The 26014-nt window shown below is 57.0% G+C and overlaps 4 protein-coding genes across 4 annotated transcripts; 2 read left to right on the top strand and 2 right to left on the bottom strand.

Annotated features, from left to right (window-relative positions):
- Positions 1-2177: 2177 nt before the first annotated feature.
- RGS4 (regulator of G protein signaling 4) lies at positions 2178-7350 on the top strand. Its single transcript, XM_084290866.1, has 5 exons — positions 2178-2303; positions 4326-4430; positions 5327-5388; positions 6140-6306; positions 6839-7350. Exons 1-5 carry the CDS (start codon positions 2260-2262, stop codon positions 7088-7090), a joined length of 630 nt encoding a protein of 209 aa, XP_084146992.1. The 5' UTR covers positions 2178-2259; the 3' UTR covers positions 7091-7350.
- Positions 7351-9356: 2006 nt separating this feature from the next.
- LOC311212130 (regulator of G-protein signaling 5) lies at positions 9357-16638 on the bottom strand. Its single transcript, XM_084291276.1, has 5 exons — positions 16544-16638; positions 13593-13703; positions 12791-12852; positions 12514-12680; positions 9357-12430 (listed from the first exon to the last, which is right to left on the bottom strand). Exons 1-5 carry the CDS (start codon positions 16585-16587, stop codon positions 12269-12271), a joined length of 546 nt encoding a protein of 181 aa, XP_084147402.1. The 5' UTR covers positions 16588-16638; the 3' UTR covers positions 9357-12268.
- A 3499-nt stretch (positions 16639-20137) lies between these two features.
- On the bottom strand, positions 20138-22616 carry HTATIP2 (HIV-1 Tat interactive protein 2). The gene is made up of 5 exons (XM_084290965.1): positions 22405-22616; positions 22218-22325; positions 21904-22041; positions 21051-21112; positions 20138-20517 (listed from the first exon to the last, which is right to left on the bottom strand). Exons 1-5 carry the CDS (start codon positions 22576-22578, stop codon positions 20292-20294), a joined length of 708 nt encoding a protein of 235 aa, XP_084147091.1. The 5' UTR covers positions 22579-22616; the 3' UTR covers positions 20138-20291.
- A 915-nt stretch (positions 22617-23531) lies between these two features.
- Positions 23532-24548, top strand: LOC311212078 (1-phosphatidylinositol phosphodiesterase-like; the record flags this gene model as incomplete). Its single annotated transcript, XM_084291185.1, has 1 exon — positions 23532-24548. The coding sequence occupies one exon, from the start codon at positions 23532-23534 to the stop codon at positions 24546-24548; it is 1017 nt and encodes a 338-aa protein (XP_084147311.1).
- Positions 24549-26014: the final 1466 nt, after the last annotated feature.

Raw genomic sequence — 26014 nt, 5'->3', positions numbered from 1 at the left:
TGGGGAACACAGCTTAGAGGAGAAGCAGTATACAAACCCAAACTCCTCACAGGGGGAATGGGCCGAACAAATGTGTGTTGATGAACTGGAAAAGTCAAAATTTCAAACACTGCAGTTCTGGGAGTCTGTATACCAAGTCCTGGGAGGATGGTTTTGATTGCAAATTGCTTAATTCTTAATTGCTGTCCATTGAGAGAGCAGTGTTAGAAAATTCTTATTATTCTCACAGCCTTCTCACACAGAAATGAGGGTATCCAGCAGGTGAGTTCATGTTGACAACACCATCAGTCCTTTGAATGTCAGTAGAACTGCACAGCCAAGGTACTTACAATCCACAGAGAAGGGTGAGATTCCAAAATTCCTGAGCACACCAAATTGCAGAGAAAATGCAGAATTTCTGTGTTCTGCACACGTTCCCTGTTCTAGCAAGCAAGCAGCCTGCTGGCAGCTTCCTGAGCCAGAAGCTAAAGTCTCATGCCAACAGCAGTAGTATCTTACAAGTGTGAGATAAAAAACAGTTAATTATTTAATTTGCTTAATTAATTAAGAATTTTCTCCTTGGCTATATTCTGCTCTTTGGTGTCTCTTCTCCCCAAACAGGAGACATCAGAGAGCTTTGGCACCAACTCTGGCAGCGTTCAGTCGCTTCCTACAGATCCATTCAGATCAGGTTTTACAGTGCTTTGCCCTAGAGCTAACTTTTAGTCCAAAGAGTGCAGGAACTGCAAACCCCAGGACTAGCAACCAGATGGTCACATTAGTACAAAAGCAGTTTAAAGTTTATTAGAGCATTGCCTTTCGGCACAGTTAATGAACTGAGGGGATGCAGTATGCCAAGGCAGGTAAACTCGTCCAGCATTTGGGTCTTCCATGCTGCTGGCTGTAGGCACGGGAGAGAAAAACTCACCTTAAATCTTTTGCAGGTTACAGGCAAAGTATTTAAAGATTTCTGGAAAGAGGGATCCCAACAGTGGGTAACATGGGCAGACAGCCTGCTGCTAAACTGAAGTTTCTTTGTTTTACATCAGGAGCAGACTTTGTGCATGATGGTGCATGATACCCTCTTATGATGGTACAGGCTGTGCTGAGCAGCAACTCAATAAATACCAGCCAATTCCCTCTCTTCAGAGGAGTGCTTTCAGCCTGCATCTGCCTTCTGCGCCCTGCTAGGACTGAGGATAAGCGGCATAGCTGGAGTCACTCTGCTCTCCTTTGGGACTAACGAGAGTCAGGCAGTGCAGTCACCACCAAACATCCCCATAACCAAGTGTTTCATGGGTTCATCCATTAGCGCATAGTAGCCTCAACACTGCCAGAAAGCCCTCTCTGAGGAGACACCATTATTCCTATTGTTTTAATGAATCATCTTCCCTTGGGTACCCAGATACTCCCAAGTACCTAGGCCTGGCTTTGGATTAGGGGCAAATGGAGAAGTAAAGCACTAGTGGTACCCATGGATGTAAGGCAGTCATGTTCTTAACTTCCCATCTTTTCTTCCTGCATGTGTGTGAGCTGTCCTTACATATAAATGTGCTGGGACACGCTAACTCATTTTGCATTTCAGTAGTGATGTGCCCCGCAGACCTTTCCTTTCAGCCTCACCAACGGCACATATCCCCATGCCTCTAGACCAGATTGGACAGCTTCATCTGCCTGGGTAGTTCCCTGGTGAATTTACATTCCTGTTTCCTTGGAGCCCCAGTTTCTGTATTTGTTGAGACTATGCGAACATTTTGTGCTTAAAATACTTGCCCCTTATTTTCCCTAGGTTGATTTAAATAGGAAAATGAAAAGAGGAGCTGACAAAGCTCACCACATTTCTCAGAACTGATTCTCTGACCCTTTTCACTGTCTGTGCCCCTCTGAAATCTCCCCAACCTTTCATCTGCACCATTCCACCTTTTGCAATAGGGGAAAGCCCCTGGAGCTTTTTCCATCCTTTTAAAAGAATCCACCTCTGCAGCCAGACACCGAGCTTCATTTCTGGTAAGGTTTTCAGTCCCACTCAGCCCTTTGTCTCAGCTTATACGTCAGCCTCTTCCTCTTGGGTGGGCAGAAAGGGGACGGTTGCTGCTGCTGTGCTGGCTGCTGACTGGGTCACCGAGTGCTGCTGGGCTGGCTGGGCTAGGCTATAAAACACAGCAGAGCTGGAGCAGCTGGCTCAGAGAGCAGACTGAATCCCGCAGCCAGCAAAGGACCTGCACGCAGCCTCTGCGTTGTTATTTTTCCCTGGAATACAGAACCGACCTTGGGAGCAAGATGTGCAAGGGACTCGCTGCGCTGCCAGCCACTTGCTTAAAAAGGTACCGTTTATTTTGGGGACTGTGTTGTGGGCTCATTTGTCTGGCAATACAGGGGTTTATGCACGTCGTGTCTGAAAAAGAAGTGGCAGATTTGGCTCTGAATCTTTTGCAAGATTAGATACAAATGTTTGTTTGCAAGTTTCTTCTGTTAGTCAGAACCAGAATCGCATAAAGGTTTTGTAGCGAACAATGGGGACTCTAAACCCGTCCTCCCTATCAGCAAACCAAGCAGCTCACAGCACTGCCACAGCTTGATATTCCTGTCAGCTGCTTCTGCTGCAAGCTTTGCACCCCTTTCTCCTTTGAACCCTTTTTCTCTGGTGAATTTTCTTGTCTTGATTTCTGTGAGGGGGAAGCGAGGCAGACAAGATTCAACAAAAACCGAGGGTCATCCCTCAAAACCCAGCCCAAATGCAGAAGGCAAGCGTGGCAGGACCAGGCAGCGCGGGGCTGGTGTGGGGTCAGGCTGTACCCCCACAAACATGACTTGGGCTCAGTGTGGGGCTATGCCCCACAGTGTGTGGCACCATCCAGGCATCTCCGTGCTGGCAGAGCCGTCTGACAGCAAGCTCCTCGGGCTTCTTCCCAGGCGCTGAGCAATCTTGGAGGGCCGGGAAGGTACAAGCTGAGATTCACCCTGCGCTCATCGGGGGGAAAAAGCTTCCCGTGGTGGCTTTGAAAACAAACCATACCAACACCCTTCTTCCCAAGTTTGAAGGAAATGTTGACAGGGAAAAAAAAATTGCAAAAATGTAAAGAAACGAAGTGCACATCCTTTATCCACCTCTGTCCAGGAATCCCCAGAGAATCTCCATGTCTTAGAAAGCTGCAGGACGTGCTGCAGGCAGCGGTGCCTTGTTTCCTTCTGCTGCCTCCTTCCCACAGACCAGAGGGGTCCGATTCTGGGGGTGCCCTGAAAGGCAGCGCATCGGGCAGCGCCGAGCATCCCGTTACTGCCAGAGGTGCCGGGGTGTTTGCCCTGATTGCTCTTCTCCACGGAAGAAGTTATGAGTTTCTTCCACTCTCAGCCTGCGCCATAGAAAGAGGGCTGACTGCTCACGCTGCTAAGACAGCATTTATGAGCAGGAGCAGGCAGTGAGATAAGATAGGGCCGGGAATGCTGACAGTGCCCTGACTGGCAGGCCGAGCAGCTACTGCAGCTCAGCCCCACAGCACGTTCCCCTGCTCTTTTCTAGGCTCTGATCTGAGCAGGAGGAGGAAAATTTCCTGCTTCTGCTATCATTACACCTTGAGGCAAGCCAGGGCGTGTGCCCCTCAGCAAGCAAGGCTGGTTTACCTACGCCCTCATCCTTAGACTGAATGGAAATCCAGAGAGATGCTGAAGGCAATCCCAGCTGCATATTTAGGTTGTGCACTCAGCCAACACTTGTCCTGGGCACGCCGAATAGCAGAATAAAATTAAGCTCACATCCTTGTAGGAGCTTGCTGTAGGGCAAGGGAGCAACTTGCAGTCAGCGTGGGCTGGTTGTGGCGAAGCTCCTGGCTCACCCCTGGTCTCAGCACTGATCCTGCCCCTGGCTCTTTGCTTCCTTCCCTTCCCTCCGAGTCACACTGGCTGCCTGGTGGGGTGGCAAGGAGGGAGATAACAAGGGCTGCAGGGAAGGATCAGTAAGCATTTAAGAACCAGACACCGGCTAGCTGGGCAAATCAATTCAGGGAGAAGTGTGTGACACATTTACCCAGCAGCAATACCTTCCTATCACAATGTTTTACCTGAACAGCAGTAAACCAGCAGCTCCTCCGCCTTTGCCAGACCTCCCTCCAGGCTGACGACCTTCTCAGCAATAAGCTTGTGCTGTTGAAGGTGGCAAATGAACTCCCTGACTTTGCTGTATTTGTTTAGCACTGAAATATGCACTGTGAGGAGTGAGAAGTCAGGGCTGTGACCTGCGTTTGTGTGACCGAACAATGCTGAACAAGCGAGCTGCGGGCGAGGAGGCTGCAGAGGGAGTTGTAATCCATTACCTTCACTTCATGGCATTCCTGAATTGTTTCTTTCAGTGCCAAAGACATGAAGCATCGCCTGGGTGTCCTGCTGCAGAAGTCAGACTCCTGTGACTACAGCTCTTCCCAGGGCAAGAAGGAGAAAGTGTCTCCGAGCCAGAGGTAAGAGCAGATGCTGCCTTGCAGCTAAGCAAAGGCTGGCTGCAATGTGGTGTTTACTCCCGCACTGAGCTGAACTCATTTGCATTTCTACTGCTGCTTTTTATTACCTCCCAAATGCCTCTGTGTTTGAATCCAGCCTGTCAGTAGTCCTCAAGTACTGATAGTCCCCTTCCAAGGAGAAGGTGGGACTGGAGACTGGAGAGGTTTCTTTCTGCCAGCATTTCTGATTCAGGATGCACGCGCACATTGAAAGGCTCCTGCAGTCTCCTGCACAGGGCAATAAGACCATCCCAAGACCCAGTATGGCTTGATACATTTCAGTATCAGACACGCTGGTTCTTTGAGTTGGATTTGTGTAATGGTCACACAGAAATATCGGCACAGAAAACAGACCTGCCAGCTATCACAGCTCTCACGGAGCTGCAAGGAGATGTCCTTTGCAAGGAGGCCTCCAAAGGCCAAGATATGCTCTTGGAATAGATCAGCCCTAGGATATGCTGGTATGATGAGCGGAACAAACACGGGAAGTGCAAACATGGTTTATATTTCCCAGGTTCTTCCCTTCCGTGTATCTAGTGCTTCTCTGACAGGTTAAAGAAATCAGCTCTTTGGAGTTCACTGATAGGACCTGTAAATGTGATCCCAGGTCCATGCCTGAGCGGCAGATGCAGCCAGTCATAAAATAATCGTAAAGTCAACAATTTTTACAGGAAAATTCCCTTCCAGACCATGGCTGGTGAGGGAGATTGCAAACTGGGATTTCTGTAGGTTGGATCTGAGATCCTACAAAAGGAGGTCTACAAGAAATATTTGTCAGGGAGTGTAGTGACAGGACAAGGGGTAATGTTTTTAAACCATTTATAATTCTTTGTGTTTCTCTCTTTGTGTCCTGATAGGGTTAGCCAAGAGGAAGTCAAAAAGTGGGCAGAGTCTTTGGAAAACTTGATCCATCATGACAGTAAGTAAAGCGTGTGCTTCTGCTGGGGATGTTGAGTGTTTTGCCTGCAGTGTGCTTTGCAGTCCCCGGGGGAAGCATGGGATTTTGCCTTTTGTCTTTTAGCAGCGCACACAGTGGCTCCTTTGGGAAGGGCGGTGATCTGTTTCTCAGATCCAAGGGACGATCCTGCTGTATCATGAGTGGGGCTTTGGCCTGCTGCTGAGCAGTCCCTTTCGTGAGGGCAACTGTTTTAGCCCTGTGCAAGCCTATTTTAGGAGCGGCAAGACTGCAGCACGCAGTTAACACTGGGTTAAACAAGAGCCAAAAAGTGGAGAAACTTCTTGCAAGCTGAGCCCATGGGAGACTTTATCTTCTTGTTGGTCCCAGACTACACCGATGCCCTTGAGGTTTCCCTCACACCGTTCCCATGGCCCGAGAGCCTGCAGCGTGTGCTAGCTGTCTCCTCGGGGCCCGCTGGGAACACACAGCTTGCTTGCGTTGTCCTGGCTGAGCCCCTGGAGGTCACGGTGTGGGAGGCAGCTGAGGACCCATGTGTGACATCCCTGTGGGGTCTGCATGAATCCCGGCCTCCTTTGGCTTGCATGAGCTATTGCTGCGGAGGCAAGGGGCTATTGCCAGCTGCCAGGGGCAGGGGACTTGTTCATTCAGCTCTGGAAAGGAGAATCCAGACTTGCTGTTTGCCGAGGCTCTGGGTTTCACAGGTGTGACTAATTCTCTTCCCTGTTTTGTTTTTCCTCTAAATGATCTGTAGGAGGACTGGCTGCCTTCCGTGCTTTTCTCAAATCTGAGTACAGTGAGGAAAACATCGATTTCTGGGTCAGTTGTGAGGAGTACAAGAAAACCAAGTCGCCAGCCAAGCTCAACCCCAAAGCCAGGAAGATCTATGACGAATTCATCTCTGTGCAGGCAACAAAAGAGGTGTGTACACAGAACATCGCTTGGGCATAGGTATCACTCTAAATCCTGAAACAGGCCAGAAGCACAGGGAAGTAGAAGTTTGGTAGTGTCACAGGAGTTGAAGGGTGCTGCTTAGCAAGTAAACGGTGTCATTTTTATTGCCTTAATGTTTAACTTGGATAGAGAGGAAGTGTGTTTGATGACGTGGCCACCCCACATGCACACTCGAATGGGAGAAGCCCAAGAGGACTGTGATTGCCAGTGTTCCAGCTGCTCCCACGAAATTGCTTGAGTTTTCTGTCTGGCTGCACCCCAGAGGAACATGTGTCAGTCTGCACTGACAGCTCGTCTGGCAGCAGAGATGCGTTGGTATCCAGCTGCACAGATTCTGTGAAGGCTGCAGGGTGTCTGTCAGACAGTCATTTCAGACCACTGCCCATCAAGGACAGATTAAGCACATTTGGTGGAGTTGGGAGGCACTTGGATTTTCCCTTATAATTTCTAACAATTTCTGGGACAGGTTCCATTTATGCTGTCCCTTTGGCCCACACAGGTGAACCTGGATTCATGCACAAGGGAGAAAACGAGCCACAATATGCTGGAGCCAACGCTTTCCTGTTTTGATGAGGCTCAGAGAAAAATATTCACCCTCATGGAGAAGGATTCGTACCGCCGTTTCCTCAAGTCCCCCTACTACCTGGACTTGGTCAGCCCACCTGGTGCTGGCTGCGGGCCTGAAAGCTGCCAAAGAACCCACGCTCACTCCTTAGACTGCAACTCCAACATCATCTCTCAGTGTGCCTGAACCTGCAGCAAGGCCAGGAGCAGGCTGGGCAGGCAAGGAAATACTTGGCAGCAAAAGCATTCATTGGCATGAAGCAACAGAGCTGTCTTCAGTAGCTGTCTAACGTCCCAGTTGTGTCCCATGTCATGCAACAGCCAGCATTTGTAACCCAAGCCAGGCTCAGTTTGTGTAGCAAACCCTCCTCTGACTCCACCTGCGTAGGAGCCCTGGGGATTGATGTGAAAGCTGGGCGAAATCATCGCGTGCCCGCGGTGTCTGACGAGCACCAAGCCCGGGAGGGCAGGAGCAGTAGGGAAGGGAAGGGAAGGGGCAGACACTTTTGAGCCCAGCACTGACCACAAAGGGACCAGTCCTGCCAGGCTGCAGTGCGACACCTAGCAGGGGGCAGGGGAAGCCAAGGGAAGTGGCAGGGACTGAGATCTCCCCTTTCTAACCAGCAGCAGCTTCAGTGAAAAAGACTTGGTCTGGTCCTTAGCTGTTCATATAGCTCCCAGATATTTCGGCTTTCAGTAGTATCTGCTCAGAGCTCGGGCTGTGCTGCTTTACAGCGATCAGACGTGCGAGAAGCTCCTACTCCTTCTTGGAGACCAGAACTTTTCAGACTAGCAGACAGCCTGCTGTGGTCATTACAGCCCAAACTGCATGAAAGCTCTTCCCCTCAGCTGCTTTTCTCTCTGTAGCATCTAGTTGCAGCTGGCCAAGGATCTTTTCTAGGGCTGTACAGAGCTATTATTTTACAGGCAGTTCATTATTTCAAGCATATTTATATCCGTCGTGCTCCCAGACTAAGAACACCATCCTGATACCGTAGCTGAGCAGAACAGGAACAGGTTCCTTTTCCATCTGAGTTCAGGTTTGCCTGCCCTGACTTGTATGAAGCAGTTTGTGATGGGATAGGACCACTACCACAACAGCGGAGGAGGAAAGGCCCTGCTTGGGAGTATTTCAGAAAAAATAAATAAATAAAATGTTACGTATTTGAGTTTGTGATTGAGTAATTGCATTACTCAATTTGTCCTGAAGGTGGTAGGAGGAATACGCTGGCCTTGTTACTGCTCCTGGGTTGGCGATCGTGCTCTCCCCTTGGCCTTTCTCTAGCTGGAAATTGCTTCTCTGACAGCCGCGTGTTCCTTGCTCTGCATCCCAGTCTAGAGATCTGTTCCCACACTGGGGTTTTGGTACAGCAGGGGAGGGCTGTGGTTCTCCAGTAGGTGCTCTGAGGTCCACAAAGAAGCGTCTCTTCTAACATTTGCTTTATTTTGTATTTATTAGTGTGCTGACACATACCACCCTGCATGTTCAGCTGCAAGATGGAGAGGCTTGCTAAAACTCTGAACATAGCTGAGCATGTGGCTATGTTTTATTTTCCCCTGGTACTGGGAACTCTTGATAACTTGCCAAGATGTATTGATATTTAAATAACGATGAACACATTCTAAATAAAAAACGTTTGCATTAGTCTCTTCTAAAGTGCCATTGTGTGAACCAAGGACTGCGTGGTGATGCAATTCATTGACTAAGGTTCCTCTAAAATTAGTCTTTTGTAACTGCTTTCACTCAGATTGTTTTAAATCACGGGATGGTGAAACAGCCATTATACCCCCCAGCTGTGCTCTTCTGCAGAGGAACCCACCCCTCAGCCCTGCGAGCCTGGGGCTGTGGGGATCCTGGTCTTTTTGGGGTCCATGCTGTGCCTGGCGGGGAGCAACCATCCTCACCAAGGGGCTGGGGTGGGCACGGGGCCACCCCAAAGCCAGCTGTGGAAGGGGGAACCCCAAGGAGCACCTCCTTGCTGCAAACCCCCAGTGTCCTGCGTGAGTGACCGCAGCTGGGGAGAGCCTCTCCCTTTCCCCAGGTGCACCCGCTGCCTGCAGCAGGCCCAGCTGCCCCTCAGACAAATGTTTTCCCCATCACAGCTCCAGAGGAAAACACATTTCAGCTCAGGGCTTGACCTAGCCTTGGGAGCAAATCCTCCAAGTGCAGAGCTGCTGCCTGAAGGTGACGTGGCTGAGGGTGAGCAGGCTGCCCAGGCTGTGCAGGCATCAGGGGGTTTCCTCCAGGCCAGTCTCCTGGGGTGATATTTTTATTCCTTTTTCCAGTTTCTTGGGAAACTGCCACATCTGCTGCTGCCAAAGCTCTCAGAGGACTTTGCTGCTTGCCAGGGCTTTTGGGAACAACTTTTGGGAGTGCTCTGTGGAAAGTAAGGACATGCTGCCCCTTCGGTGCAAAGAGAAAAAAAAATAGTCCATCGAGACGGTAGCAGAAATACATGTTTATATGTGGATTACTGAGTGGTACAAAAACGTGGGTTAACACAACCAGTTCCTCAGTGCCCACCAGCACCCGGCATCACTGCTCGGGAGACCTCTCTGGTGGGAATCACACAGAGACCATCACCCTGAGACAGCTGCTCGGACGTGTAAGGAGTCGATCCGTTCCCACCTTGGTCCCATCTTTGGATGGGGCACTTGGCACGCTCCAGCCAGGGAGCCCAAGCCCGTGACCAGGGGCTGGGACGAGCCCTGGGACACCCCCAGCCCCCCGTGGGCCCAGTTGCCAAATTAGCCAGGGCGCACGCAGCAAGCAGTGCCCCGGCATTAACCCGAGCAGCCCCGGGCTGCAGTGTGGGGTTGTCTTGCCCCACAGCAGAGGGGGGTCCCCGGGCACCCCGCGTGCCTCGGAGAGCACAAGGCCTGCTCGGTGTGCCAGTGCCAGGGCTGCTGGTGGTCTGAGAGCACGGGGCGACTTCTGAGGGTGTCTGGGAGGACGTGCCTCTGTTGGCATCGGGGTGGGTGGCCAAGGCTTCCCTTGGTGGTGCCGGGGGCCGTGCTAAATCCTCTCACACTCATCCCTCAAATCCCAAGTGCTGCATGCAAAAACTCTGCATCTGGGCTCACTGATTCACTGGGGAGCTGGCTGCCAACGTTAAGAGTACACAAATACATGTGTGTGTGTATACTTCTGTATGTCTGCAACGGTATGGATGTATCGTGTCATGTGCATCGTGCTCGTATATATGCCAAACTTGGTAAGAGTAAGAGTGACAAAATACATGAAGTATTTGCTACCAGAGATATGATGGTTGGTATTAGCCCACCTAAATGCTTCTGGGCCTGCAGAAAGCTCGGCTGTGCGGTACAGGCATTGCTGCATTTCCGAGCGAGCGTGCCCAGCAATTAGCCAAACGACCCTTCTACACAAACACAACTTCACAAGAGCTCCACAACACTCTGGGGGGCACGTTTCATGGCCACCCAGTCACTTCCTACACCTGTTAAATCACCCCTAAAGCAGGTTTCCGATGGTTTCAGCAGAAGTCAAGCTGGGGTGGGATTCCCAGCGGAGCAGTTTCACCTCTCTGGCCTCCAGCTTTCTTTTCAGCACGTACGTACCTGGTGCCACCTCCCTGCCCCGCGTGGAGCTGCTGCAGCCGGTGACATCCCAGGTTTTCATCCAGCAGAATCCAAATCTCGACAGCGTCGGTGTTCGACTGCAAAACGTGTGAGGGCATCTGGAAATAGCTGCCAAAGCGTCAATGAAAATGAAAGGTCTGGGTCTGTCTGCAGGGAAGCCTGCTCGGTTCCGCCTTGCTGTGAGCAGCACCATGAGCAGGCAGAGTAAGCGTGCCGAACCCGCTTGTCATGGCACCACATCCTGGAGACATTCAGGTGGTGGTGGGGATGCCCTGCGTGACCAGGGCTGCCCGAGCCCTCCTGCCCCGCTTCTGCTCTCCACACACCCTTCTGGGGTGATCCCACACCTCTGGGGGGCAGCTGAAGCTGAAGCTGCCCCCAGGAGGTGCCCACCAGCCTCGTGCCCTGCTGCTCCGCTCCGACTTCCCCGCCAGGGCACTCGACAGCAGAAAGAAGCCACCGCCGTGAGCACGCTTGTGGTCGCCTTCATCTCTCCCTTGCCTCCCCATCCCTGCCTGGGAAACGCAGCCCCCATCCTGCGGTGTTTTCATTCCTCGCTGCAGTGACCGCATGCAAATATTTGGGGCTGGTGGGGCTTTGAGCCGATTCTGAAAGCCTCGAAGAGGCTGCGTGGAGCCTCGTGATGAAGTTTAGAGGTCTGGGCCTGGTCCGAGCTGCTAGCAAGGAGCATGACCGCTCACTCGTGGCCGATCCCTGGCTGTGTGCTCCTCACACTCAGATGCTGCAGCAAGAAACCATCGTGGGGATGAGACCTCCAGGCCCCAGGAACAGGGCTCAGCATATCTGGTCAGAGAACTTGCCCATTTGGGGACGAGTGAGGCCTCGGTGGCCTTTTGCACTTGCCTTTGCCCCATCATCAGATGGCATTTGTTGTTGTAGCACACAGCGGGCTGCATTTGGATTGCTTGAAAAGATGTGGTCTTTTCACGAGACTGCCGTATGGAAACACCTGCCCTGGGCAGAGAGGGGGAGACAGAAGAGAGAAGCAGGCTACACAAACTCAGCAGAGTTTGCCGTCTGTTCAAGAAGACAGGGTTTTATTTTTTTATATATTTCCAATGACATTTTTGGCTTTGGCTTTGCTGTTTGCTTTTTTTTTCCTTTTTTTTTTTTTTTTTTCCCCCTGGAATTGGCTCTGACCAGTGTCGCTCAGCAGCTTTCTTCTCCCCCAGCATGACTTTCTCCCCTCTCACCGGCGCCCCTGGTTTGGGTTTGTGCAGAAGGATGGCTTTGGCGTGCCTACTGCGGAGAGAAGCTACCGGAGCGGGAAGCGGCTACAGCAGCATCTCCAAAGGTGCCACCCGAGCATGGCACCGGCCACCACGGTGGCGTGGCTCCAGGCACCGGGAGCACAGGTGGGGACTACGAGCTCGGTACGGAAGGCAAGCGGGCAGGAGGGCTGCGTTGCTAAACAGTCCCGGTGTTCTGAACGAGTCGATCGTGCTTCATCCTCTGCGCTGCCTCCAGCGGGGAGCAGACGGGCTGCCTCGCACACGGCCACCTCTGCCCTGCTGAGCAGCCCCGGGGGCTCCTGCTAGCTGCTCTTCTGCAGGGGAGGACGGAGGCTGTGGGAGATATCGGGCCTTCCGAGCGTCCAAAGCACTGGGGCAGGTGTTTAGCAACACTCCTGGGTGCTCCTGCAGGGTGGCGTCAGGAAAGCAAAGCGGCTGCGGGAGGAGAAGGTGCTGAGCCAGAAGCAGTAGGGCCGCCCGCAGGGAGCGCCTCGCACAGCCAGGCCGCGTTGCTACTTGATGAGCTCCTGATAAAACTCCGACCGCACGAATCTGGGCAGGGAGTCTTTCTCCATCAGGGCAAAGATCCTCTTCTGGGCCATGTCGAAGCTGCTCGGCGACGGCTCCACCAGGTTCTTCATGGTCATGGCCTTGGTGAAGTGGTCGATGTTCACCTGTGAGGGGAGCGTGACAGCATCATCCCCAAAACCCCTCATCCCCACCAGCACCATCCACCCCCTGGTGTTCAGCCACCGACCTCTTTGGGCGCCTCGGTCTGGATGAACTCCTCGTAGATCCTCTTAGCTTTCTCTGCCATCTTCACGGGGGACTTGGTCCTCTTGTAGTCCTCGCAGGCCACCCAGAACTCGGCGTTCTCCTCGCTGAACTCGGAGCGCAGGAAGCTGCGGAAGCTGGCGAGCCCGTCTGCGGGGGGCCGGGCACCGCTGAGCACCGGGGGGGTCCCAAGACCCCGCTGAGCCCCCGGGGGGACCCTAGGCATGAGGGGATGTGGCCACGGGAGGGGGGAGACTTACAGGGGTTTTGCAGGAGCTTCTCCAGGGAGTCACGCCACTGCAGAGCCTCCTCCGGGGATGGCCTGGAGGGAGTAAAGAAAGCCCGGGTAGAGGGGCTCGCCATGTGGTGGGCCCCTCATTCCCTTAAAAAAAAGGGAGGGAGGGAGGGATGGAGGGAAGGGGTTTGGAGGCTGCAGAAATGGGGTGGTGGGTCACTAGGAGCTCTGATGCTCCATTTAGGGACAATGAGGTGGGGTGACAGTGAGTCGGGGCAGAGGGATGGTGTAAGAGCTGCTGGGGCAGTGGCTCAGATGCCCAGGCTCGTGGGGAGGCTGGGCTGGGGGTACCTGGGTGAGGCTGTTGCCGACATGCAGGATACTGTTCTGCTTTTAGATTTAAGCTATTTTTTTTTTAAGGCTTGCTTTGCCTCCCGACACACTTCTCCATCCCTCAAACTGCTAACCCTGCAGAACCAACCATCAGCCTCTCCAGCGGCTCCTCTGCTTAGCCATGTTATAACCGTGGGATGCTGGAGAGCAGGGGCTCGGGGTGCGAGCAGCAAGGTGGGAACAGCCTCAGCGTGCCCTGGGGCCGTGCCCCAGCTCGGGGACACGCTGCAGCCCCAGAGCCACCCTCCCCGCCTCGCCGGCACCTCTGTGCCGCGGCGGATGACTCAGAGAAATCCGAGTGCCTCACGCCTCCGGCAAAACCTCTATCAGATGAACGTGAAATCTCATCAAACACAAATCGAGTTTCCATCAGAAACCTGGTTTTCACGTGGCCCGGCACGTCTCGGGCTGCACGGCGCCGAGCCCCCACTCACTTCTGGGCCTTGGCTGGCTTCTCCGGCTTCTCGGGGTAGGGGATGATGAAGTCGATGGCCGAGTCAGGCTTCTGGAGGAGTGTGCCCAGCTTGGTCTTGATCTCCTTGGCCCTGTGGGGTGTGAGCGGAGGCTGGTCAGGCGTGGGCATGGGCAGGGGGCACGCAGACACCGGGGCAGCACAGCAGGACCATAACACGAGGCTGTGCCAGGCACAGCGCCGTGTAATTAATTACACACCAACAAATGGGCGCTAATGCTGTAAAGGAGCCTGTCCGAGGCGTTTCGAGCCAGGCGCTCGGAATTAGCGGCAGCTCTTGAGCTTGAGCTCAGCGCTTTGTCCCCATCTGCGGCCGGGATAATCGCATCACCCGAGCTGGCTGCTGTGCAGATGATTCAGGGGGTGTCTGCGCAGCTTCTGCAGTGCTCAGCCCAGACAAAATGAGCGAGCAGCCTGCCCGGTGCCCTCCGGTGCTGCGCCCACCCTCCAGCACCAACCTCTGCGCCCACCAAAACGCGGCGCAGCGCTCCCTGCCTCATCCCTGCCGACCCTCCCAAGCACTCATGCCTGGGGGCTCCCTCCTTTCTAGGCATGTTTGTAAGGACTATAATATTTTTTTTTTCTCTTGCACCTTCAGTGGGGGGGGTCCTGCCAACCCGGAGCCCCCGGGTGCTGCTCTGCAGCCCCAGCATGGCGCGCTGACGGAGGCCACGCTGCAGCTCCCCAGCTCAGGGCTCGCCGCGCTTCTCTGGGCTGTTTATTTTCACATGCCCTCTGTGTAAGATTGTTCCCTTGCTATGTCTGCTATTTCACTGCCATTCCTCTTATTCATTTATTTTTCCCTGCCTGCACAACTCTCTCCGTGTTTTGCCCGCCAGGCTCCGTGGGTGAACTCTGGGGACCTGGCACGGGCTCCGCTCCTGCCTCGGCTGCAGCCACCTGCCTCCGACAGCCACCCTCGCACAGAGCCCAAGAACACGACTGTTTTCTCAGAAAAAGTCAGCGGCTGCGGGGACAGCTTCCGTTCCTCGTGCTTCCAAGAAAGCTCAGATCTTGCCTGGAAGGAGCAGGACCCTGGGTGAAGGGTGACGGGGTCCCCATGCTCCCCGCACCGAGGTGTCCCTGCTGCAGAGATGCTGCCGTGCACGGCTCATCCCGGTCTCTCTAATAAATAAATAAATGGGATGTGGCCTCTGGCTAAGCAGTGGGCACTGCTGTCACGAAGGGGAGAACAGGACCAGCAGTTTGTCCCCACGGAGCAGGACGTGGTGACACCAACCCATGCTCAAGGTATGGATGCACCCAAGGGTGGCTTCGCACAGTGGGGAAGGTCCAGAAGCAAGGAAGCTCCTCAAAGAGAGGCAAGAAGGGACAGCCAAAAGGGCTGAGTGCTCACAGGAGGGCAGGACTATTTAAAGACTCCATCCTGGAGTCCTCAAGCAGATGTCCTGTAAGTTTTGGGGAAGGCTAAACAGCAGGGTAAAAAAAGGCAGCTATAAACAAACAGGAATTCTCCCCAAATCCCAGAGCCACGTCCACGTGAGAAGAATCGAGGCGGCCATAAAGCATGCAAGGTTAAGTGTGAAAACAAATGGGAGCAAGCCAAGAAAAAGTCTGAGAAACAGCTTCCAAAAGACATTAAGAGAAAATATGGGCTCTGTCAAACATAGCAGGGCCGAGATGCTAGCCAGGAGAGGCTCGACCTTAGAAAACAAAACAAAGGAGCTCAAAGAGGTTATAGCTGAAGAACTGCAGCTCTTAGCTTGAATGCAGGCAGGAAAACCTCCGGGGCTGTTTGCATGGGGAAACCTTCCTTTGCACGGGGTCTGCCTCAAATCCTGATGTCTCAGGAGGGGCTGGGAGTGAGCACAGGTCCTCAAGCCCCATGGTGGCCCCCCAGGAGACTTCATGGGAAGATGCTGGCGTGTAATGTCTCCGTGAAAGCCTCCCTGGGATGTGACGTCCCTCGGGAGGGGGGGAAAGGCCCCGGGGAGCTGCGGGGAGCTGCCGAGCGGCACGGCCGATGGCTGCAGGAGCGTGTCAGCAGCCGGCGGCGCGGTGCACGCATGGACAAATATGGACTGCTGGCGAGGAGGCAGCGGCAGGCTCCCGGCGGCCCCCTCCGCACAACGTGTGCTCTGGGGGGGGCAGAGGGCAAGGCAGACCCTCGGCGAGACCCCCGGAGGCTGCGGGAGGAGAGGCCGCCTCGTGGAGGGCGGTGTGAAGGTAGGAGCATGGCTGGGCCCACGGGGGTGAGCTGTGTCCTGCCCAGGGTGGGTGTAAGGCTCAGAGGGCTCCGTGAGGGCAGGGGGAGGTGGTCCTGAGCTGCCCGTGCCCACAGCCCTGTGGTGCCTGCGCCCCCCGGTCAGGTTGGCCTGGAGCCGAGGGTCCCGCGTTACCCCTGGTGCCTTGACGGCCGCCAGCCTGCCAAGGGGCAGCATCAGGCTCCCGTGGCAGAGGGTTTGTCAGTGAACAGGGGGTCTCCAGAGACCTGGCTCCCTTCTAAAAGCCAGCACTAAGCATCTCTGCAGTGCCAAGAAATCCCTGTGTTCAAACATTTCACCAACCTTCCTCCTCCGGCAGAGCCCCTGCTGCCTGGGGGGTGCCCCAGAGAGACCCCGGCTCCCCGGAGCCCCAGCCCCCTGAGGAGCCTTTCCTCCTGCACCAGCACCACTGACACGGCTGCCGAGGGCAATGCAGGCAGCGACAGAGTGTTTCGAGGCACTTCAGAGCCAGGGCTGTGCTTGCTGCAGGGAGACAGCTGCTGCCCTGCCTTTCCCCCGCTGCAGGCTGCAAACCTGAGACGAAGCAGTGCAGGTGGGGGAGGTCTCCAAACCAGAGGGGAGAGTTCGGGATGACGGCGTCACAGCAGCTCCAAGCCATCCTCAGCATCCCCCCGAGCAGCCCCATCCCATCCCATCCCATGCCACCCGTCCCTTGCAGCCGCCTCACCTCTCCAGGCAGGTGTGGGGCAGCGCGGCCAGCCCTTTGCACATCTTGACACGCTGCGGCTTCCCTCGGCTGCGAGAAAAAGGGTGCGGGACGGCTGCGGCTCTCTCTGCGGCCCGGCTCCCCCGGCGCCGGCTTTATAGCATCGGCAGCTGGACCCCCGCCAGCCCCCCCAGCGCCGTCCCGCCACAGCTGGCCCCGGCCGCCTCGGGCTCTTGTTTTCTCCTCGGGCGGCTCGCGGGGGGAAATGTGTGTGCCCGGGGTGAGGCCGGGTGACGGCAGCACGAGGGCCGAGCTGCGCTTTGGGGAGCTCCAAGGAAGCCGTGAGGTTTCCCCTCGGTGGTGCGTCAGGCTCCTTGGAAGGGGGGGGGTGGAAATGTGGTGTTGAAGCGAGCTTTATTTTCTTCGGTGCAGAATGTTTTCATGAAGATCTACGTGCTTAGGAGAAGATCTTGCTGTTGATGTAAAGGTTGTGGGTAATGCCCAAACCTCCGCGCTTTCGGCAGTGTGAGTGTTGGTTGGTGGGTAACAGGTTTGCTCTGAAACCAATTGGTTTCCGTGTAAGCTTAAAAAAAAAAAAAATCTTTTAATGATAACAAATCTTTCAGCTTCATCTGACAGCGATGCTTTGATAAGGCTGAAACACATTCCTGCCCAGAATTTTGTGATTTTGGTAACTCAGCAGGTTCTCCCATCTCCTTCCATACCAGTGAAGCGCCCGAGCCCCCAGCTGCCTGCGGAGGGGGGAGCGGTCCCTGAGCAGGGACCTGAGCTCGTCCTGTGCAGCGTGACAGCTTTTCTCTCGGGTCAGGTAAGTTCCCTTCGGTTCCTCCCCCAAAACTGGAAACCACGGAGCCAATGCCCACCTGTGGCCAGGGCATCCATGGCATGAGTTCCTCCCAGCCTCAGCCAGCACGGCGTAGGGGCAGCCCTGGGGTTGGCAAGGCTGCCAGACGAGGGGCAAATCCTGGCTCCAGAGGCTCTGGCAACAAAATCCCTGGCTCTAAAGTTGTCCTGATATTTGCTGCAGGTGCCTTGGCCAGGAGTGATTGTGCTGAGAGCAGGGACCTGCCACCAGGTAATTTCAACCCCCAGCCAGCAAGGCCTTTGTGGCTGGGCCACTAACCAGCTTCCTACAGCCCCCAGATGCCCACCCCCTGCTCTGGACCCCAGGGCACCGGCACGTTTGCTGGCCCTGAGCTGCCCCATGCCCCAGGGCTGCATTTAGGCTCATCCTGGCACACGCTTTCCTCCCCTGAGCAGTGCCAGAGCTGTGCCTGCCTGTCCCTGGGGCGGATTTTGGGCCTGTTTCATCTGATGATGGCAGGGTCATCTGTCTGGGGACAGCCCGGGGTCCCTTTGCCAGCAGCTGGGCTGTGGGATTTGAGCCCTGCGGGGTGTGCTGTGCTGTGCCACTCGCCTGCAGGTGACATTGCCACCCGGCTGGGGCTGGGGGGAGCGTGGCAGGCACGGGCACAGCGGTTCTCACAGCTCCTCAGCCAGGAGGGCATCGGGGCCATGAGAGCCGCACGGGAAGCCTTGCGCCCGGCTGCGGAGCCATGGGGACGGGGGTTGTTTTTTCCTCATTAATCTCCAGCAATACAGCCAGCGTCAGAAATCCCAGGGGAGCCGGGATCTGTGGGATCAGGCGGTCCGCGTGGACGTCGTCCAGCAGACACCGAGCAACCTTGCATGCTCTCCTTCCAGCTGCGGCCCGGAGCACGGCTCCCACCGTGCCGACCTCCTGCTCGCAGGGGTGCGGGGGCTCTGCCCTGGCTGTTTCGGGGGGTCTTAGCACCGAGGGGTGCCCCTGAGGACCCATCTCTGCTCCTTCAGTCCCGGGTGGGCCAGAAGGGGCTGGGGAGATGCTGCACGGTGCCGATGCGCCGAGCAAAACCGGGGGTTGCACAGAAATAGCGCTGGCGTTTTCTGCAGACCTTTGTCTAGGAATAAATGTTTGTTTTGTCCGTTTCAAGGCTTTATAGTGCTAAGAAAATATTTCCAATCAGAAATGAACAGACCTTGCTTTTCTTCCCACGACAGCTTAATTTCTTTAAGAGCCCTTTTGGGAGAGCTTTGTGGAAACCCAAGTGCACCCTGAGGACCAGACCGCCTTATGTACACAGCGGCTGATTTCCTCCAAAAGCAGCAAAGGTTTGTGCTTCCTAGCTGCCCCCTCAAAAGACAAGCGGAATCTCCCATTGCACCATATTTATCCTGGTTTCTGTTATTTCAGGACTTTATTATCCTTTCTAACAACTTGCCTTTTATAGAGGCCATCTTACTGCTTTGCAGCTTCCTGGTTCCCACTGGAACTTTTTGAAAATTAGCATCAAATTTAACTACATTGACTTTTTAATGGCAGGATCACTCTCGTTCTCACCCAATTCAGTGTTTTCCAGTTCAGCTGAGAGCTCCTTCTGGCACTAGCGTTTTTCTTTTTTTAACTATGTGCTCTAAAAATGTAGTTAAAAATCATTTTTCCCCAGTGCTTTAGGACAGTCATGCAAACACGCTCCCCAAAGGAATGATGCGAGTGTGAGCCTGTCGCTACAAAGGCTAATACAAGTAACTGATTAAGCTCTCCTGTGATGGCTCCTTCATATAACCTGATCGTGTCCTGTCCCCCGGGGCTCTCTGCAGAGTTTTTTTGCTTCTCACACAGCCATGATGAATTTTTATACCTTCACGATGCCTTTCTCAAACCTCCTGGGGCCCGTCTTTTACTTGTAACTTTCCAGAGCTTGTATTCTTTATTTTTACTCTCATCTGTTTGCAGTCTTCACTTCTTTGAAGGTCTCGTCACCTCCAGTGTTCATTTATACTTGCCTGTTTAAGCACAGCATCTGTTCTTAAAACCTCTGAGCACTGGCGTGTAGCTAAGGCAATGCAACCCACCCCTGCATGTTTAAGCAGCATAACCCTCCTGAACACCCCTCAGAGGCTTGTGTGATAATCCTGGCCAGCCCACCTCACGTCTCCCTTTGTAAATGAAGTCTGACCCTCCAGGTGTCCCTCTTGCCCTCCTCCCCTTCCCCCTGCCGTGTCCCCGAGGTACCAGCCCGCCGAGCCAATTATTTGTGCGGGAGGACAGAGACCACAGGGACCCAGGCTCCCTCCCGCTCTCCCCATCCAAGTCACTGACACAGGAGCCACGGGGAGGTCGAAGAGGAGAAAACCCTGGAAAGCTGCGCTGCCCGGGGCGCTGGGACCGCGGCCAGCAGGGAACGCGGGAGTCACGTAAGGCCCAGTCCCAGCTGCGGAGCCACCGCGGTCCTTGACCCTGCGGGAGGCCTGAGAACGGCTGCAGTGGCAGGAGCTGGGGCACGGCGCAGCCCCCTGTGAGGCAGGGGGGCCCTGGGCAGCCCCGATGGCCCCGGCTCCTTCCCCCTGTGCTCCTGCCCGCCTGCGTTCCCGGAGGTGTCATCACAAGGGGCTGGCAATGCGCAGGTGTAATTTCAACACGGGGCTGGCACGGACAGAGCGGGCACAGGATTTTATTCGAGGCCTCAGTTCAGAGCAGTGTTTGAGGCGTACAGCTCTCACCCAGCTTCGCGTTCCGGGTGCAGGAAGCAGAGCACCATTTCTCCTCTCCCAGCAGCGCTGGGCAGAACGGGCTGCCTCCTGCAGGAGCACACCTCCAGCTCCCCAACACCCATCCAAACGCCCCACCGCTCTCCCATGCGCTCATCCTTGGCCCGGAATAGCACCTGGAAGGTGAGCCCAGCACTTCTTGCCCACCCTTTTCACCCTACGTGCCCAGCTGCGGCTCTGCCTTTCCCAGCTGATGGATGGCCTTGTTCTCCAGCACCTCCACCTTCCCCCCGCCCGGCTGCAGCACGCTGGCCACTATCGCCCTCGCCACTGTCTCCACGGGCACCGAGTAGGCGGTGGGGAAGAGCCAGGCCACAGCTCCCAGAATGTGCTGGGTGAGCCACTCCAGGGGGCGAAACTCCTGGCGTGCGCACAGCAGCACCCTGCGGGGCGAGGAGACAGGGGGTCAGGCTGCAAAGCCAGAGAACGACGTCCCCTGCTGTGCTGAGGGACACAGCCTGGCTTAAAAACCTGCACGGGGCATGAGGGGCTCCTGTGGGGTCCTGAAATGTGACTGGGATGATCCCTGGCACACCCAACTCCTTGCCAGGATGCTGGTTCTCCCGGGTAGAGTATGGGGGGATGCACACTCAGCAGGAGTAAGGAGAGCAACCTCCCAGTGTAGGCTGACCTCCGAGTGAGGTTAAGCTTTTCCTGGTGCCTCCCAACCTCTGCTTTCAACTCAAGCCTCTCCTGTCATGGGGTATGACCTAAAATTTGGGAAGGGCTGTGGGGAATGGCCGTGCTCGCTCCCTGCTGTGGTGGGGAAGGGGTGCAGGCAGGAGCTGTGCTTGCACCAGAGGCTTTCCCCGCTTCCTTCCCCAGCCCTCTAATTCTGTGTCCTGCCCGTGGCCCCATCTCCCAGCCCCCTGTGCCTCCCCCTGCTGAAGCCAGAGGCTGCTCCCATCCTACTCACGCTGGCCGGAGGATGGTGCAGCGATCGAAGCCAACAGCCTGGACCAGCTTCTCCACTTCTCCCTGTCGCAGGAGGGATGAAACGAACCGAGGGTGACCACAAGCACCACCTCTACCGCCCCACGAACACCTCGGTGCTCAGCCTTGCCCAGAGAGCAGGGAGAGAAGAGCCAGAGCCAATCCTGCCCAAAATGTACAACATTTTGCCAAGATGCCAAAGTGCTAAACTGGCAGGGTGGCTGTTTGGAGGGACCACCACAGGGTGGGTCAGCAGGGACCCCAAAAACATCAGTAATGGTAAAAGCAAGGCCAGGGGCTGGACAGAGGCAGCTCTGCAGGAGAAGGAACGGCGTGGATAGCTGAGCGGCAGTCAGCAGCGCACCCTTGCAGCCAGCATGTAAACTACAAGGGCTGGCAGGGCGAGGGACGTGGGGACACAGGGGTGGACTCTGCCCAGCCTGGGCATGGCCAGCCAGGGGACACTGCCAGGCAGGAGCGGGTCCTGGGGACGTATAAGGGGAGAGGATTTTGTGATGGATGCTGCTGTCCCTGGGGAGTTCGGATCTCAGTGGCACCCGCCCTGAGCCTCCTGATGGTTGTGAAAGGTCTTGCCCAGACCTTTCTGGTGGCTCTCAGAGGTTCTCGGGATGTTGTGTGCGGGGCGTTTGCTGGTTAGGACGCTACAGGTGACACTCTTGTCCTACCAGCCCCCTCCCCTGAGCTCTCTGTTCCCAGCAGCAGGACCCTGGGGCCATTTGGATCTTCTCCGACCTCAGCCCCGGCTTCAATCCCAAGTGTCCTGGCATTTCCTCACCCCCCGGGCTTCAGGAGCCTGCCCCGGCTCCCCTCCTCACCTTCACCCGCAGGTAGAGGAAGCGGCTGTGCTCGTTGGCACCCTGCGAGGACAGCATGACGAAGTGCTTGCAGCCCCCTGCCCGTGCCAGCTCTGCCGCCTGCGCCACGTAGTCCCGGTCCACACGGACGAAGCCATCCTACGGCACAGCAGGACAGCAGGCTCAGCGCAGCCAGGGGCTCCCCGCCGCTCCCCAACCCCCTGGGGCAGGGCTGCCCAGGGAGACCACCCCATGGCCAGCGTGTGCCCCGTCACCACGCAGGGAGGGTGCTCGGTGCACCCCCATAGGGCTGCCAGGACGGGTGCCCCACTCACCGCACCCGCCTTGCTCCGGGTGGTGCCCAGGCAGCAGAAGCCCACGTCGTGGCCCCGGAAAGCAGCGGCGTGCTGGCTCAGCCTCTCAAAATCCACCACCACCTGCTCCTGCGGGGACAGCACCGGGCTCAGAGCGAGGAGCGGGCACCTCCAGCACCCCCCCCGCCACCCCACGTCCCCACCGCACCACGGCCCTGCCGCTCTCCTCGGCCAGGCTGAGGCGGCGCCGCCCGATCAGCGTCACCCTGGCGAAGAGCCCCCGTGCCCGCAGCTCCCGCAGCAGCGCCTGCCCCGTGACCCCCGAGGCTCCCAGCACGAAGCAGGACCCGGCCCCGCTGCCACCGCCGCCCGTGGCCGCCATGAGTGAGGGCAGCGCCGTGCTGCAGGCCGTGCCGTGCCGTGCTGTGTTGCCGGCTGCTTTCCCCGCCCGGCCGTGCTCAGTGCTCCTCCCCGCTGTGCTGCCGGGATCCCGGCCTGCAGAGCACTGGCTCTGTCATGTTCATGTCATGCTTGGCATGGAAGTGTCCCCAAGGCTGGCCCCAGCTCTTGGGGTCTCCGTGCCCCCCCGCTGTGAGGTGTGGGCATGGGAAGGGTGCTCGGAGGGGTCTGTGGCCCGCCAGGCTTCAAACCCTTCAAAAACCGTGGGGTTTGGTGCGCACTGCCAAGCTCAGAGCGGCAAGGGGGTGGCAAGGGGCAGCCGTGTCCCCAGGGCAGGAGATGAGTCAAGCCCCGGGGGGCTGGCTGAGGACTGGCCACGGGGCTCACAGCTCAGCGGTGACGCAGCCCCGACCCTGCCGTGCCTTTCCGGGCACAGGCAGTTCCAAGGAACCCCAGGGTGCCTGATCCCGTTTGTCCTGATTCCTGGGGAGGGAGGTGCCGAGGCCCCAATGCCCGCTTTTGGGATCAGCCCAGCAATTTTCCAGCCCTGCACGTCAGCAAGGACTGAGCCTGAATCCCCGCAGCACGTGCCACGTGCGGGACATGACGCGCGTCATGAGTGTCTCCTGGTTAATGGCCAGCACCCCGCTCAGCCTGCCAGTCGCGGCCTGCCCCCCGGGCTGTGTGCCCCGTCCAGCACGCTGCACCCGCCGCCACCGGCAAACCCAGGTGGGTGCAGGGGGGGAGGCCGAAATACACCGGGGCTGGGGAGCTGTGGGTGCATCAGGTGTAGCTGTGTGGGGTGCGGGCATGTGTGGGGTGGCTCTGGGGTATGGACAGCGATGGGGATCATGCGGTGCTGTCACCCTGGATCATGGTGCCACTTCTCCTCCAGGCAGCTCTCGGTGGTGCCGGGGTGCCCGTGCTCCTCACGGCATGGATGCATTCGACTGCACGCCCCAGCCAGGTGCCTGCTGCCCCGACTGGATGGCGGGGCTGCCCGACGCCCTGCCCCTCTCCCGCCTCTCCATCCCTGGCACCCACGACTCCCTCAGCCTGTTCGGCGGCCGGCGCCTGCGGTGCCAGAGCTGGGGCCTGGAGGCGCAGCTGGCGGCCGGCGTGCGCTTCTTGGACGTGCGCTGCAAGCTGGAGCGGGGCGAGCTCCGCGTCTACCACCTCTGCACCTTCCAGCGGGCCAGCCTGCGGGGCGTCCTGCGCCGCACCCTGCGCTTCCTCCGCGCCCACCCCGGCGAGGCCGTGCTCATGCGCATCAAGGAGGAGCTGCCCTTCTTCTCCCGGCCCGGCTTTGCCGCCCGGCTCCAGCGCTGCTTGCTGGAGGAGGGACGGGGCCGCCTGTGGTGCCGCGAGGAGGTGCCCACGCTGGGCCAGGCGCGGGGCAAGATCGTGGTGCTGGAGGCGCTGGAGCAGGCGGTGCTGGGCATCCCCTACGAGCAGCTGAGCATCAGTGACGCCTGGAACGTGCTCTCGCTGGAGAGGAAATGGGCCCGAGCGCGGAGGCACCTGGAGGCGGCGGCCGGCGGGGACCCCGCCAAGATGCACCTCACCTTCTGCTCCGGCAACGGGCTCTTCACCTGCCCCGAGGAGGTGGCTCGCTTCGTCAACCCCCGCTGCTACCGGCACCTGCGGCGCCGCTCGGGGCAGGCGGTGCGCTGGGGGGTGGTCATCATGGACTTCCCCGGGGCAGGCCTCCTGCGGCTCATCGTGGACAGCAACGCCCCGTGGGCCAGCGGGAGCGTCGTGGAGGCACCCGGCACCCCCGCGGCACCCCGGTGGCGGAGGGGACGAGCGCTGCGGGCGGCACCGCTGGGGCCGGTGTCCCCAGTGGCACTGCCAGCCCCACGTGTCCGCCGAAAAACATCGGTGTCCTTGGGGAAGAAGAGAGGCCGTAGCTCCCGTGTGGCACCGCGAAGCCTTCGTGTGACGGCTGCGTGACAGCGCTGGGGCCGGGTCGGAGCCGGGCAGCCCCCAGCTGCCCCTGTGCATCGCGTCCCAGCAGGAGCCAGGTAGGGTCTCGGTGTGGGGGAGTGAAGCCTGGTGTGGGTCTGGGTCTGCAAAGTCCCCAGCAGAGCAGCAGGGACGGGGCGGAGGGTGGAGATCCTGCTCTGCCTCCCCTTGGGACCAGTGAGTCCACCTGGATGTGCCCTGCGGCACAGCCCTTGCCCTTTCCATGAATAACAAAAAGAAGCTAGGAAATCACTCCCTACATTTCCTTGCATTTTCCCAGCAGAAAAGTGTAAAATAGCATGGAAAAGCCCCTTTGCTTTTCCTGCTTTGCAATGAAAGAGCCCATAGCCCTCTGTCCACTGCCAAAGCACGGTGAAATTGGTGTTCGCAGCCCCTTAAACCACAGCTGTGGGAGGCCACGACACGGGGAAGGAGGAATTAATTTCAAAGGTGACAACAAAATGTTGGGAATGTCGTTCCCCTCGTTATTCGAGGTGGGTTTTTTGTTTGTTTGTTTTGTTTTTCTTGCAGGGGCTTGCCCCCAGGGTCAGGACTGTTAGAGAGAGGCAACTTCAACCAAGCCGGCAACAAACGGCGGGGCGAGAAGGCAGGAGAAATGTCCCCATCACTGGGCTCATCCTGCAGGCACACAGGGACAGCAGCGAGGAGAGGAGAGGAGAGAAGACGAGAGCTTTCCAAGGAAGGAGGGTGCCTGCAGGGGAGGGCTTGTGTGTCACGGACATCCCTTCCCATGTACCCGGGCCAGGTACGGGGAGGTGCCCCGTGCAGAAGGCAGTTTTCCATGGCTGGTGCATTCGGCACACGCGGAGAGCTGGCAGGACAGAGCGAAGGGTGTAAACCCCAACCCTGCAGAAAATAACCCAGCGACTTAAATAGTGACTGGGGAGCTGCAGGACAAGCTACATGGAGCAGAAAGAGAACCGAGACCTGCTTGGTGCAGAAAGCACCAACCTGCTGTCAGCGCCCAACAAGGAGGGCGCAGAAAGCACGAGGCAGGCTGCTCGCCCGGCACTGGTGAGAAGAGGAAAGCTCAGCCCCGGCCTGCCAAAAGGTGAAGAACACGCTCAAGGATGCTTCTGTGTCAGGGAAAAAATAGAGCTGGCCTCGCTGCCTGCACACGGGTGCCTCAGGATTTCCTGGCAGGAGGAGAGGACATTGTTTGCTCCGCAGAGGCTGGCTCTGGCTGGACACGAGGCTCTCACTGCTGAGTGCGTTCATCCGCTCCCCCGGGGTGGCTCTGCCCGGGAGCTGCCGTGGCCGAGGACCAAGGGGATGGAGCCAGATGTGAGGGAGAGGAAAGGGAAGAGAGGCCCAAAAATGCGCCGGGGGTGATGGGCGGGGGAACCCACCTCTGGGCTTGCTCTGTTAGATGTGGGAAGACTGAAATTGCTCACTGCATTAAAACAGACTGTGCAGACACGTGTCAAAAGCGC

This window comes from Netta rufina (assembly GCF_964035555.1).
Source record: "Netta rufina genome assembly, chromosome: 8".
NCBI lineage: Eukaryota > Metazoa > Chordata > Aves > Anseriformes > Anatidae > Netta > Netta rufina.
The sequence above is the reverse complement of the archived record's forward strand: the minus strand, read 5'-3'. Positions and strand labels throughout refer to the sequence as shown.

Excerpts from the sequence above, each read along its gene's own strand:
- RGS4 (XM_084290866.1), top strand. The coding sequence starts at position 2,260 with ATGTGCAAGGGACTCGCTGCGCTGCCAGCCACTTGCTTAAAAAG. Across the intron at positions 5,389-6,139 it reads AAACTTGATCCATCATGACA|GAGGACTGGCTGCCTTCCGT; the intron begins GTAAGTAAAGCG and ends AATGATCTGTAG. Across the intron at positions 6,307-6,838 it reads CTGTGCAGGCAACAAAAGAG|GTGAACCTGGATTCATGCAC; the intron begins GTGTGTACACAG and ends TGGCCCACACAG.
- HTATIP2 (XM_084290965.1), bottom strand. The coding sequence starts at position 22,578 with ATGGCGGCCACGGGCGGCGGTGGCAGCGGGGCCGGGTCCTGCTTCGTG. Across the intron at positions 22,042-22,217 it reads CCCGGAGCAAGGCGGGTGCG|GATGGCTTCGTCCGTGTGGA; the intron begins GTGAGTGGGGCA and ends GCTGTGCCGTAG. Across the intron at positions 20,518-21,050 it reads TGCACCATCCTCCGGCCAGC|GGTGCTGCTGTGCGCACGCC; the intron begins GTGAGTAGGATG and ends CTCGCCCCGCAG.
- LOC311212130 (XM_084291276.1), bottom strand. The coding sequence starts at position 16,587 with ATGTGCAAAGGGCTGGCCGCGCTGCCCCACACCTGCCTGGAGAG. Across the intron at positions 12,853-13,592 it reads AAGCCAGCCAAGGCCCAGAA|GCCATCCCCGGAGGAGGCTC; the intron begins GTGAGTGGGGGC and ends TACTCCCTCCAG. Across the intron at positions 12,431-12,513 it reads AGACCGAGGCGCCCAAAGAG|GTGAACATCGACCACTTCAC; the intron begins GTCGGTGGCTGA and ends CTCCCCTCACAG.